Source organism: Mixophyes fleayi, chromosome 3 (assembly GCF_038048845.1).
Source record: "Mixophyes fleayi isolate aMixFle1 chromosome 3, aMixFle1.hap1, whole genome shotgun sequence".
In the NCBI taxonomy this organism is placed as follows: Eukaryota; Metazoa; Chordata; class Amphibia; order Anura; family Limnodynastidae; genus Mixophyes; species Mixophyes fleayi.
The window spans coordinates 332886772-332901475 of record NC_134404.1 but is presented as its reverse complement, the minus strand read 5'-3'; the positions used below and the strand labels follow the sequence as shown (position 1 = coordinate 332901475).

The 14704-nt window shown below is 41.4% G+C and overlaps 1 protein-coding gene across 1 annotated transcript; it reads left to right on the top strand.

Moving 5' to 3' along the window:
• Nucleotides 1-89: 89 nt before the first annotated feature.
• Nucleotides 90-10985, top strand: SLC30A10 (solute carrier family 30 member 10). Its single transcript, XM_075204273.1, has 4 exons — nucleotides 90-1340; nucleotides 2410-2493; nucleotides 4900-5139; nucleotides 9405-10985. The coding sequence occupies exons 1-4, from the start codon at nucleotides 791-793 to the stop codon at nucleotides 9881-9883; spliced, it is 1353 nt and encodes a 450-aa protein (XP_075060374.1). The 5' UTR covers nucleotides 90-790; the 3' UTR covers nucleotides 9884-10985.
• The last annotated feature ends 3719 nt before the right edge of the window (nucleotides 10986-14704 follow it).

Sequence of the window (14704 nt, the reverse complement as noted above, 5' to 3'; positions counted from 1 at the left end):
AAATTACATTTTATTTTATGTAAATGCAGTCCCCATAGAGGTAAGAGGAGGAGGTCCCGGCCATCACATGGCGATATCCCTGTCATGGTTTGTGTACGTGCTGTTGTGTCGGAAAATAGGAGCGTATGGGCAGGGCGGTGAGATAATCCTGACACAGCAACTACCCTTATCTCTCTGCTGCCATATATAAACTGAATGCAGGCTGTGCGGGCACAGAGATCACAGGTCTAGTCAGCATTGCAAGATCTGATCGATACACCACGATTCATCGGCCAACACTGCACGATCCACCCCCGATTCATCGGCCAGCCCTGCACGATCTCCCCCGATTCATCAGCCAGCACTACACCCCTCTGCTGCTTCATCATCCCCGGCAAGCCTGCAACATCTCTCTGCTTTACCATCTTGCACTACTTCAATCAAGACCTGGAATTGGAATTAAAGCCCCACTGTATTCACAGCTGCTAGATATTATTTATCCCAAAGACGATTTAATCTGCACAATAACATCCACCCCCTACAACTAATATTGCATAGACTGTCCAAGGGTCCCGACTTTTGTTGTCCTTTTGGAAAGCTCAGCAGTGATATCCAGGACACTGCACACTTCACCCCTCACACTGGCTAAGACACTGCATATTGCTGCCAGCCACCATATGCCCTCTGCCCTCGGACACTACCCCAAGATCCCAGCCTGTAGCCAGACGCAGAGCTGACAGTGGCCCAATATCTGCCCCCCTCCCTCTGACACACCCAGACCACCGGCAGTAAGGACCCCTCCTGCGCAGCCATGGGACGCTACACCGGGAAGACCTGCCGGCTGATCTTCATGCTGGTCATCACCGTCATCTTCTTCGTGGCGGAGCTGGTGTCGGGCTACATAGGGAATTCCATCGCCCTGATATCGGACTCGTTCAACATGCTGTCCGATCTGATCTCCCTGTGCGTGGGGATCACCGCCTCCCGTGTGTCCCGGCGCACAAGCCGGGGTCCCCGAGCCTCCTATGGGTACACCCGCGCCGAGGTGGTGGGCGCACTGTGCAATGCCGTCTTCCTCACCGCCCTGTGCTTCACCATCCTGGTGGACTCCGTGCTCAGGCTGGCTAAGCCCGAGAGGATCGATGGCGTGGAGCTGGTGCTGATTGTGGGTGCCCTGGGGCTGGGGGTCAACATCGTGGGCTTGCTGGTCTTCCAGGACTATGGATCGTGTATGCGCTTCCTCCGTGGGTCTTTGCGCAAAGACGCACAGGATCCCAAGAGAGTATCTAATGATCAGCTCAACGTCACCCCTTACAGGGCGGACTGCCAGGGGTCTGGGAGCCAGAACAGCGTCGAAGCAGGTGCCTTTCGGTTATTTCACCGGGGTATTTGGGGTGGTGGGTGTTTTATAAGGGGGTTAACCCTCAAAGGGCACCAAGTAAGTAGCATTGCGTGAACTGTGGCTTTCCAACTGCGCAGGACTAAACATACTCACAGCTTCTTGCTGCCAAGCCATGCTGGGACTTGTTGGTCCTCAGCAGCTGGAGAGCCACCGATCTCCTCCTACCTATAGATAAATGTCTAACTTTTTCGGCAGTATGTAACAGTTACATCAGTGGATTCCAAACTTTTTCAGTTCAAGGCACCCTTAGGGTCTCCAAAAAAATTTCAAGGCGCCCCTAAGCCAAAATAATTATCAAGTAGTCCCCCGCCTTGCTTACCACTGGCCCTGGCCGAGGCACCACTGTGTGTTCTCTCCAAGGCACCCCAGGGAGCCTAGGCACACAGTTTGGGAACCACTGAGTTACATGATGACACATCTTGGGTCTGCAAGGGTTAATGATTTAAGAAAGTGCTAGTTATTGTTATCTCATACAACCTTACAAAGTTCACTCATATGCTGTCTGATAAGTATGGGGCTGGCAGTCATTGACAAGCATTACCTCTGTTGTGTGGCCTTGAATTGTTAAAAGTTGGAAACAAAAAGTTGCTATATCTGTAGTTTCGTAAGTCATAGGTTCCCATTACAATCATCATCATAACTTTGTTGTTACTGCCATGGCATTCAATGATATTTTGATTACTTTAATTAGATTATTTGGAAATGGGAGCTGTAGAGAATTCTGCTTGGCCTGGAGATCACATTAGCTTCTTACTTTGTACAGTAGTTGGACAATATATTGATTTACAAATGCACTGGAGCTTAAGATGTCACAGCCCAACAGATGTTCCAGAACTGTATACCTGAAAGACCCCCAAACTATCTCCACCCCTCTTGTTATAGTATTATTGGTAGATTATTGTACTGTGTATTTTGTAACCGTTTGAACCAGAGTCTCTGAAAATGTATTTTTGTTGCAATTTGTTAAGCTGGTGTGTCTTCTGTTTGTAGAATTTATACACAACACAGCGTTTCTTCTTTGGCTACAGGTGAATCTTTAGATGACCAAGATCCTGACCTGGAGGATGAGGTGGACAAGAATGCAAAGAACGCAGCTGCCCTTAACATTAGAGGTAATCCAGGTCATCGCAGTTAAACTCAAATACACTGTGATCAACCAGCAGTGGCTCAGTGGGCAAATAAAGTGACCCTGAAGGCCCAAGACCCTATGAGCTACACTATGTATGACACTGGTCCTCACATTACACAGAGGAGAACAGGACTCATTTAGTAGAAATGGTGATGTGCACAAATATGCTGTAACCAATGGGAATGCTTGCCTGTAAGTGGTTGCTACGGGTTACAACGCATTTATGCACACCGCACCATTTTATTGAATAAGCCCCAATGTGATTAATATGGTGCTGTGCATGGTCAACTACTATTTCCATATGCTCCCCTTATTTGCTGATTTAGGAGCCCAGTTCTGAATGTCACTATTATTATTACTACCTCTGCTAATATTGCTGTTTTTATTTGCATCGGTTTATCCCCACTTTATTACTAGCATTGAACTGTTATTAATACACGTTCTATTTAATTGACTACTTAATCTTTTTTACAACCTGATTTATGTATATTGATGTCTATTTATATATCATCGCTATTTATCAGTTTTATTCTTCTTTCAAATAGAATCTAGAATCTGATTGGTTGATATGGGCAACACCTCCACTTATCCTTTTTAGAAGCCTCAGTAAATATAGCCCTTGGTGTTTCTTTGTAGACTTAATATTATTGTGTGTCTTTGAGTTGAACATCATGTGGTCAAACAGGTTTACAGGAGAAATGACATCTGATGTGTCTCTTGGCAGAAGCAGGTGTACAACAAGTGGAAAGAATTTGCCGACTTCGTGTGTGCAAATATATTTGCAAAATTGTTAAAGCAGAATGAAGAAATTAAGCACTTAAAAATAATAGAAACAACATGTGATCCATTTATAATAGACACACACTCTTCACGTGTAAATAACGTAACGTAAAGCTTCTAAATCAGGTGATGCTGCCCTGCGGTCACTTTACTATCAGCAAACTCTGATGTAGTGGACGAGTACTGGTAGTGGCGAGAGTAGGGCATTGCCCACCCAAACTCAGATGTTCTATATTGAGTGATATAAATATTAAGCCATAATGCTAAATACACTGGGCTGTCTGCAGTCTGTGTTTGAAATAGATTAGTTCACCTTTTTTGGCTCTGCCAGGGTTTACGTCTGCATTAAGGAAAGTAAAGTAAAACGAAAAAAAGGAGTAACTTTGCACCTTGGCAAAACCATGTTGCATTGGAGGGGGAGGTAAATTTAAATTGTGGGCAGGGCCGGTGCTAGGGTCCATGGCGCCCTAGGCATTTTGAAAAAATTGGCGCCCCCCCCCCCCGCAAAAATCGGCGCCCCCCTCACCCCGTCTTTCCTTACCTTGTCACACCACCGCCGCTTCTCTGCTCCGTCTCCTCTCCTCCACTCACTGTGAGTGGAGGGGAGGAGACGGAGCAGAGAGTCGGCGGTGGTGAGCAATAGCCTCTCCCCCCTCCCCCGTGCATCTGAATGCTGTGCGGCGGCCGTGACAGGTATGGTCAGCGGTCGCCGCACAGTTTTAAAGTAATTTACATTCTTGTGGCGCCCTCCAGGCGCCCTCCAGAGCCCGGCGCCCTAGGCAAGTGCCTAACTTTGCCTAATGGTAGCTCCGGGCCTGATTGTGGGGACAGATTTATAGTTGGGGTAGATCAACTTTAAATTTTAATGTAAAAATAAAGCTGTCAAGTATTTGTGTGCTAAATGAAAAAACAGCCAGTAATTAACTTATGTGCAAAATAATAAACTAATTTACACCCCTTGCATTGTAACATGGTTTGTCCAGGAGAGAATGTACTCCCTTTTTTATTTACTTTCCTTAATGAATCAGGCCCACATGGTCTAATTTGTAACTATAACCACTATCCTACATAGTAATAGTTTGCTAGATGTGTTCTTTAGGATACTGTGTCTGGCAATTACTGTGTCTGTAGCTTATCTTTCTTTGGGAGTGTATCTAACAATTGATTACACATAGGATAGGGGTCATCTTTGTAAAATATTTAACCCCTTTAAAAATAGTCCTACATACTTGTGGGCTAAACCAAGGTTCATGAGGATGCAGCCTATAAACTCGGTGGAAACTGGTGAAATCACTTAGCATTGAGGCGGCTGGTTCTCTAACTATCCAGCCTTCATGATTGGCAGGTTAAAGTAGAGCTTAATTACAAGAAATATATACACAATAAAGGTCTAATGCTGGGTTAGGAGCACAGCAAAAAAAAAAAAGGAGCAAATTTGCACCTGGGCAAACCTTACCTCCCCCTCTAATGGAACATGGTTTTGCCAAGGTGCAAATTTGCTCTTTTTTTCTTTGCTTTGCTCCTAAGTCAGCATCAGGGCCTAAGTGTACATGTGGAGATACTATTGTTTAGTTCTGATGTTGCTGACACTGACCTTCTGCTCCGACAGGTGTTCTGCTCCACGTGATGGGGGACGCACTGGGGTCCGTTGTTGTCGTGGTGGCTGCTGTCATATTTTATGTCAAACCTTTGGACAAGGAGGCAGCCTGCAACTGGCAGTGTTACATTGATCCCAGTCTGACCATAGTGATGGTGGCCATCATTTTATTCTCCGCCTTCCCCCTCATCAAAGAAACGGCCACCATCCTACTCCAGATGGTCCCCGACGGTGTCAATGTTGGAGACATTGGTAAGAGCTTTTTCATATATATTTAATAAAAAACCTCTTTCATAGTAACTTTGCATTAATTTATGGTTTTACGTATGCATATTAGCTATAGCTCTGTGTCATACAGACATAGGCTACAGGATTATATTTTGTATTCCATAATCTTTTTGGTTTTGTTGATGTAGAAAGACCTTTAAGTATGACATAAAGGTCTGACAGGTTTCCCCTGTACACTAACACTTAAAGATTTAGTGCTACCTGGATCTAATAACAGCTGGCATGGAAGAGCCACCTTACACTGGATCTAATCATGTTAGTGTGCAGTACATGGTAATTTGGAAACCCCCTGTACTTTTCTTAAGGCCATCCACATCACAGGTATTTTCCATGAAGTCGTAATGTTTGGTTCTCCTACTCTTACAATGAATGATGGAAGCACTCAGATATTTATGGTTTAGCCTTTTGTGACCAAGGGACTTCACAAGATGACAGTTTTCTGAAATAAACAATTGGCACAGAAGCGATAAGCACAGTCCTAGGATCTACACTTTTCTCGTTTCCAATAAACAGTTTTTTTTCATGGATTTAGATTAATACTGACCTCACCCAGCTTAACTTTCCACATATGCATTAAATAATTGAACACAAATCGTAGCAGTGAGGTGGAAATAGCACCTAGGCACACAGAAAAACTCCGTTCACAATGCAACCAATAACTTGTCAGTTACTCCCGACACTGCGTCCTTCTCACACTGACCCTCATAGAACCTCTGTCCTTAGGCTGAGAGCACGACCAGCTGGTACGCTGGTAATATGTAATCTGTACAGCTGTAACTAATTCTTATCCAGGTAGACTAAAAAACCTTGAGCGGCCTAATGAGCAGTTCTCCGTTCCATCTCACCAACTATTCACTCCAACGCACCTTGCCAGATTTTACTAAGACACCCTTTCAATGTCAACACGGTTGCTTTACAACTTTTGGTCACTCACAGGCCTCTACAATCACTTGTGTCTCCATGTTAGACTCTAGTCTGCTGATGCAATATATCTTTACTGTAAAAACAGAGACCTGGCACTGTATTATCACCAAGAGCAAAAGTTTTTTCCACAATTCATGCCGCTTCTTGTAACAAAACTATTAATTCCAGTAGAGGGAACCAGATGAGTTAAAAGATGACTTTGTGAGCATGTGAGTAACTTCCAAACTCTCTTATGAGTTTTAACCATAGTTATAACACCAGTGGAGGAGGGTTTATTGCACCAACGGCTTTATACGGCACACAATATAAAATACAGGCTTTAAACGGCATTGCTCTCTTGTGATTGGAAGCTGTCCTGTGTTTGCTGAGAAAGTTTTATCTAATCCTTTCCTACTGCTTGGCGAGCAGTACAATAAAGTCTGATCTTCCTGTGTAAGCTGGAGCATAGGACAAGAGACAATCACTGATCATTGGCATTACCAGTTAGACAAGCAGTACAGCCGATCAGGTTAATGCACTAATAAGTGGAGACCAGGGGCCTGATTCATTAAGGATCTTAACTTAATTAACTTAACTTAACCATGTTACAATGCAAGGGGTGCAAATTAGTGTTCTGTTTTGCACATAAGTTAAATACTGACTGTTTTTTCATGTAGCACACAAATACTTGATAGCTTATTTGTACACTGAAATTTAAAGTTGATATTTGTGTGCTACATGAAAAAACAGTCAGTATTTAACTTATGTGCAAAACAGAATACTAATTTGCACCCCTTGCATTGTAACATGGTTTTGTCCAGTAGACTGAAATAAGAAGTTTCTCAAGTTAAGATCCTTAATGAATCAGGCCCTAGATTCTGATTACAGATTATCAGTATAAATCCATATACTGGAATGATTCATTTATAAAAAGCCAAGTGTAATCCCTTTGTTTGTTTCTACTGCCTGACACGTGTGTTTACATATGGCTGTTATTTCGCTGTGTACTTTTGTTTTTGGGACAAGGAAATAGCAGTTGAAAAACAAGCAGACAATTCATGTATAGATCTACAGTACGTTTCACAATTGCATAACTTACCGCATATTAGCCCTGTTCAAACTACTTACAATGCTTGTTACATAATGTAAAGACATGATTCGTTCCAGTAATTAACAATACAAGGTCAGCAGGTGCCTCTTTTATGTTTTTAAATACTGCAAATGACCTGCGTGTAATTCTTGCCTCAGAGAACCCTAATCTCCAATGTATTTCTCATATATTACACACACATTAATCACATTCCCTGGTTGTTAGATGTGTACCATGAAGATTGACATTAAATAGGGGTCTTTATAAAGGCGCTAATGTTTGTGAAAAGCCTCACAAAAAAAGAGAGTTATCCTGGAGTCATTTAAATCACTTATGTCCCTTTTTGGAAAACTGTGTATCCAAAACTGATATTTGGAAGTGTTTGTACCGGGATCATCATCATCATCAGCTATTTATATAGCGCCACTGATTCCGCAGCGCTGTACAGAGAACTCACATCAGCCCCTGCCCCATTGGAGCTCAAAGTCTAAATTCCCTAACGTACACACACAGACAGACAGAGAGAGAGAGACTAGGGTCACTTTGATAGCAGCCAGTGAACCTACCAGTATGTTTTTGGAGTGTGGGAGGAAACCGGAGCACCCGGAGGAAACCCACGCAAACACGGGGAGAACATACAAACTCCACACAGATAAGACCATGGTTGGGAATCGAACTAGTGACCCCAGTGCTGTGAGGCAGAAGTGCTAACCACTACGCCACCGTGATGTTTGAACCAATGTGACAAATCAGATCTAAAGTTCCAAAGATCACAGGAATATCCCAAATTGTAGCTCAATTTAAAAAAATTCTGGCTAAATTCGAGACAGTTAAACAGGTTCCACCATGTTTCAGCCAGTTCACGCCCAAACCAGTCTGTTCTCACGGGAGAAACCGCTTGAACACATTACAACTAAATTTTATGTGGGTTTTTTTTTTATTGCAAAATGTGAGCAGTGAACTTTGAACACAGTAGAGTTCAAGCTTTGATTAAAAAAAAATGCTGAAAAACTTTTTTTTATAAATTAAAATATTTTTTAAATAGTGTTTTAAAAAAATAAAGATACAAATTTTTAACAAGAATAGCTAATAAACCATAGATTTGGATCCGGGATCCACTGGTGACTGTACCGCCAACATGTGTTTGGCCATCGAACCAGTGAAATTCAATCAACGTTTTGAACATCTCTACTATTGATTAATAGTATAGACACAGCCAGATATGTAGATCTATATATCCAACTTGCATACAGCTTTTTCCATCTTACTAGATCTCATCAGTGAAAGATGGTTCGTCTACAGTGTTGGACATATACAATGAGTAAGGTTAGGGTGAGTTGGACTAAAATGAGTGAAAAGTCGCCAATTATAATTAAGATACAGTAAAAAGTCTACTATTTCCCTAAAAGTTTGATTATCGGATCAGTTGCAGTCAATACATTGCACTAAATGTAGGTTATATTTAAACTTTTCTCCTGTAGCTTCGGCTGTTATATCTTGTAGTATGTCCTAGACAAGGTAACCCTGCAGATCTGCTAGTTGAAGGAAGAGGAGATATCAATCTTTGGGGTCTATTTATGACCCTTCATTTTTTTGACTTGATACTTGAAAACTAACGGCTATGTATTAAATAATTTCTCATGGGACAGCAGTGCCGATAACCTGCTGTCCCTGAGAAGTGACTCACCTGATTATCGCAGTCTTTTCTCATTTTTCAAGGCTGCGGTGATCTTCTCTTTTTTTTTTTTTTTCTTTTTTTGTTAGTGCACATGCACCGACCGAATAGTTGGTGCATGTGCAGTAACATCCTGGCCGGCAAACTGCAGGATGATTGACAGGGAGGGATCACATGATCCCTCCACACATGCGCTGTCTCTTCAGAGCAGAGCTGGACAGCGCGAAAGTTTTCAGATCTGTTAAATGTACGCCAGCTTCAGATGACGTACATTAACATGTAAAAAAAGAGAAAAGTTTCTCTAGTTGAACTTTCATACATAGCGGTTCTGAGCACTTCCCATACACTGTTATGGGGAGTGCTCAGAAAACCGATAGGAAATGCAAAGCAGCAGATATTTGAGATATCTGCTGCGATGCTTGAATGGTACATAGTGATTTCACGGTAAACCCCCGAAAACTGTTGTTTTCGGGGGTTTACCACAGGAAAAATGCTTGGTAAATAGACCCCTTTGTGAGAGCCTTTTTTTTTGACAATTTCTTTCTATTTTATATTCTTTAGGTCAAAAATTAACCTTGGTGCCTGGGGTAAAGAGTATCCATGAGATTCATGTCTGGGAGTTAGCCAGCGGGAAGAACATCGCGACACTCCACGTTAAGTTCCAGAGTCTGACTGACTACGACGCGGCCAATCGCAGCATCCGAAAAATCTTCCACGCGGAGGGAGTCCACGCTGTCACTCTTCAGGCCGAGTTTACAGATGAGAAGGACATGTCCTTAGCCTGCAACATGCCCTGCATCTCCAAGAAATGTGACCCAAACCTCTGCTGCAGCCAGGAGCTGGTCCCCTACGCCGAGACCAACGGTCACGCTCTGAAGAAGGGCAAATCCTCTCAAGTATGGTACAGAAGTAATGAACTGAACACTGACGTTGAGATAGTGGTTGACCCTATGTATGCCGGACCTCCAGAAAGAAAGGAAATTGCAAATGGTTTAAGTCCAGAAATTCAGGCACTAAGTTCTAAGGCCACTCGTTTTTAACCTAGTAACATGGATCAGTGTGCCTTGTCCAGCCTTATGTATCTCATTCACCCGAGGACCAAGTGACTTATGTAGTGCGTGTTTTGGTTTGGTCAACTTTGTGCTCGTAATTTAATTGTTCTGTTTAATGTAAGAGGTTAACTCTTAATATCATGAATGTGTAGATCATAGAGCACCCTTGTACAACAAGTGAAAAAACGTATTGACACTGTGCGCACAAATATATGATTATAATGTCTGTGAATTTTATCCAGGTGTATTAGAAAGGAGTAACGAGGCATTTAGTAATGTTCATAGCTGTAGACTGGGCACATTCCAAGAGCCATGTTGTCATTCTACCTAAAGATATGCTGCTCTCTAACCTTTTAGGGCACTGTATAAAATTCAATGGGTAACTCGTTAAATTGACAAGGCGGGTCTTGGATTTCTCTGACTGGGTCTTAGCTTTGAACCATCCGTGAACAATTATCTTGGTGAAAGACAAGACTTGACATTTTTTTTTGCTTTTATTTTAAATTGTGTAACATTTATGTCATTGTTATTTTAGAGAGGACGTTTTATTCTAAGAATCCCAGGTATCACGTATGTTTCTATGTGTATCAGAGGAGAACTCGGTATGCTATTTTATTTCCCACAGTGCAAATTTTCCACTTACAGATAAAAATCTTTACAGCACTTTTCAGAGTGGTTTAAATTCACTGACCGCACTGTGGGCAGATGGTTTAATTATTGTTTGTGTGCGTGTTATTTGATCCACTTAATTATCCTGCTTTTTTTTAGTTTCCCGTGGAAATTAAAATATTCCTGCTATCTGCCCCTACATGCAACGTGCAAATATACAATCTACTTAATGACCTGTAGTGTTTTGACCTGTGGAGTTCTTTAGAAATATGTACATATGATATGTTTTTCTGTTTAAATGTTATGTTTTTATGTCTTTCATCTCCAAAACTCAGGGTTTTATTTCTTTTACCTGTATAAATCAGTTTTATGATAAATGCAGCAGATCAACTATGCGTATTGCTAGAATATGCACATACAAATGTGTTAAAATGTCCTGTAGTACATACATGGTGTAGAAAATAAAATGTCATTCATTGAAGGTATTACTTTTTTATTTGAAGGCACTTCCACTGCTGGTAGCATACTTGCGAATACACCTGTCTCCTATACACGGTAGAGACAGCCATTTTAGTGTAGCCTAGCAAGTGAAAATACTAATGTTTTAGTACAGCCCATAACGCGGCTGCCTCAGTTTTGTTTAGGACACATGTGTCCTTTAAACAACCGTTTGAAAATTCTTGGCAAGACATTCCCATCCACTGCACAGAAGTGTCTGGCGACAGAAGGAATACATTACATATATATTCTGCAATGAGACATTTATGTTCCTGTTGATGTTCAGTACTTCCCCTATTTAATGACTTTGTGGCTAGAAATTCACAAGTGGTAGTTTTACTTCAGCTTAGCTCACATGGATAATGATGACATCACCGCGTGCTGCTGGCTGAGCAATCACACATGACATGACCAGCAAAAGCCACTACTTATTTTCTGTTTATCTTTCATGTAAATTGAGTTTATATTGACTCCTTGAAGATAAAAGGCATTGAACTACTTTCTGGAATTACTGGACTAAGCTCAATGGTCCCATAGAGTCAGGGAGGCAGGATATGATGTCATCGCGAAGGGGTGGAGCTTTGTGTACAACTTATTACTAGGTGATGTGTTGATTTCAACTATTAGACAGTAGACACGTCTGCAGATCTACAGTTTACTTAGATACCTGCTCACCTGGTTTAGTTTAAGTGTCATTATGCTTTTGAAGGAAGGTGTCTCCATTTTTCATCACTAGCAACAATAGATCAATCTAAAGCAGGCTTGTCAGAGATGGGGAGCAATTTCCTCCTGGGCTGGTCTCTCCTTGTCACTCAGGATTGTCCCAGCTCTGTCCACCAGCCAGCGTGCTGCGAGCTGTTTACTGGATATGAGGTTCCCAGAACAGCCAAGATTCCTCCAGCGCAGCGTCCTTGGCCGGGTCATTATAAAGCCACCAGAGATTTGGTGGTCTGCGTTGTATAGTGCACTCCAGAACAGGTTTGGCACTGTATAATGGTCATCATCAGTGTTCAGTGGGACAGATTCAATTAATAAAAAGACACCTCAGATTTGTTTGTTTTTATAGAAAAAGGTGCGAGCAATAATCTACGTTACTTTTTACCGTAATATCACGGACAATTGAATCTGCCCTAGTGTGTCTTATAGAGTGGTCACTAATATACTGTATATCAGTCCCTATAATTATTTCTGTATGGTATAGAGGTCTCTGCATTGTATAGTGGTCAATAGTGTGTTCTCTTTGTTGTGCAGAGATCACCAGTGTACTCTCTGTACTGTATAGTGGTCACTAGTGTGTTCTCTTTGTTGTATAGAGGTCACCAGTGTACTCTCTGTACTGTATAGTGGTCACTAGTGTGTACTCCTTGTTGTATAGAGATCACCAGTGTACTCTCTGTACTGTATAGTGGTCACTAGTGTGTTCTCTTTGTTGTATAGAGGTCACCAGTATGTTCTCTGTACTGTATAGTGGTCACTAGTGTGTTCTCTTTGTTGTATAGAGGTCACCAGTATGTTCTCTGTACTGTATAGTGGTCACTAGTGTGTTCTCCTTGTTGTATAGAGGTCACCAGTATGCTCTCTGTACTGTATAGTGGTCACTAGTGTGTACTCCTTGTTGTATAGAGGTCACCAGTATGCTCTCTGTACTGTATAGTGGTCACTAGTGTGTTCTCCTTGTTGTATAGAGGTCACCAGTATGCTCTCTGTACTGTATAGTGGTCACTAGTGTGTTCTCCTTGTTGTATAGAGGTCACCAGTATGCTCTCTGTATTGTATAGAGGTCACCAGTATGCTCTCTACTGTATAGTGGTCACTAGTGTGTTCTCCTTGTTGTATAGAGGTCACCAGTATGCTCTCTGTATTGTATAGAGGTCATCGGTATGCTCTCTACTGTATAGTGGTCACTAGTGTGTTCTCCTTGTTGTATAGAGGTCACCAGTGCACTTTCTGTACTGTATAGTGGACACTGGTGTGTTCTCCTTCTTGTATAGAGGTCACTATGATAGGCTGTACATTAAATATGGTAAGAGAGGGCTGTGTTGTGTCTAAATAAAGCTCTTTGAAATAAAAAGAAAAATCGATACATTTCATTGGCTAGGATAAAAATAACATTGGACAAATCAGAGTTGTGGCAACGCCCATTATCCCGGTGATAGACGTTCAGGGGCCACTAACTCAACTTATGTTTGCTCCCTAAGCCGAAAGTTTCCTGCTCTCTTCTGAGGCTTGAGATGAAATGCCTGCAAAAGTTCAATACAAGCAATGGTGACATAATAATTCCTCATTTAATTAATAATTTTTCTGACGTCAGAGCCCCTGAGTATGACAAATGTGACATTAAATTCTCTGTAATATATATCCTATCCAAAACACATATAATGTAATTAAAATGTAAAGCGACTTAAATTTTGTATATTTTTTTATCTATTATCTATAAGACATTCAACAAAAAAGAAACATTTTAAAAACAGAATATTATAGTTTATATTATTTAAAGTTCTCACGCTGGATCCTGCAGAAAGGACCGGTTAGTTCAGTGGTAGATTTGTTTGTGTTTTGTAGATGTTTAATACATGTTTCAGAATTGGATTGTTAAAGTCTGTTGGTCTTGAGTTCCCTGCATCTAATTATTCAGCATTCAGACAGTTATAATATATACATAAGCTATAACTCTGTATTGTTTAATATGATAAACTGTTTATAACACTGTATTGTGATGTCTTTATTGTATACATTCCATGTTCATGTGAGCTGATATCAAACATCTTTCCTGTGAACTTCTTCCTTAAGAATTCTGATAAATGTATTAAAGGTTTTATTTTTGTAATAATCATTGAGCTGCAGTCTGTATTATTGAATATTATTTTTGTCTTTTATTGACCACGCCTTTCTTAAATATTATAATGGAACTATAGTTACTAAGTTAACTACAGTATTCAGAGCTTCAGTGTAAAATTATTCTAATGGCCTCTTCCCGTTAATCTGTACAAGCAAAAATACCCATTCATTGAATGAAGGTAAAACAAGGAAAATGAGGTGTAGTTATAAGGCAAACCTAGTGTAAGCCTGTCACCTGATCAAGGTGTACCCAATCACACGGGACATTACCTTATGTATGGGATGGGATAGTGTGTAATGAGGCTATGTATGGTATATAGTAGAGGGTGTGGAAAGTGTATCCTTGTGCGTAACTTGCCATAATGCCAGGGACCTAGTGTATAATATGTGTATTTCATCATCATCACCATTTATTTATATAGCGCCACTAATTCCGCAGCGCTGTACAGAGAACTCACTCACATCAGTCCCTGCCCCATTGGGGCTTACAGTCTAAATTCCCTAACATACACACACACAGACAGACAGACACAAGGGTCAAATTGTTAGCAGCCAATTAACCTACTGGTATATTTTTGGAGTGTCGGAGGAAATCGGAGCACCCGGAGGAAACCCACGCAAACACGGGGAGAACATACAAACTCCTCACAGATAAGTACATGGTGGGGAATTGAACCCATGACCCCAGTGCTGTGAGGCAGAGGTGCTAACCTTTAATCAAAGAAAGAGACAACTATCTGTAATAACATCTACAGCATTTTATACAAGTGTTACAAGCTGTAACAAACACATCTGACGATAAAGCAGGAAGGAGCTGGGGGCCGCAGGTAAAGGCTCAGAGGGCCGCTTGTTGCCCATCACTGG

Bases quoted from the DNA above. Each gene is read 5' to 3' on its own strand.
- SLC30A10 (XM_075204273.1), top strand. From the start codon at position 791: ATGGGACGCTACACCGGGAAGACCTGCCGGCTGATCTTCATGCTGGTC. The intron at 1,341-2,409 runs GTGCCTTTCGGT...CTTTGGCTACAG, and splicing joins CCAGAACAGCGTCGAAGCAG to GTGAATCTTTAGATGACCAA. The intron at 2,494-4,899 runs GTAATCCAGGTC...CTGCTCCGACAG, and splicing joins AGCTGCCCTTAACATTAGAG to GTGTTCTGCTCCACGTGATG.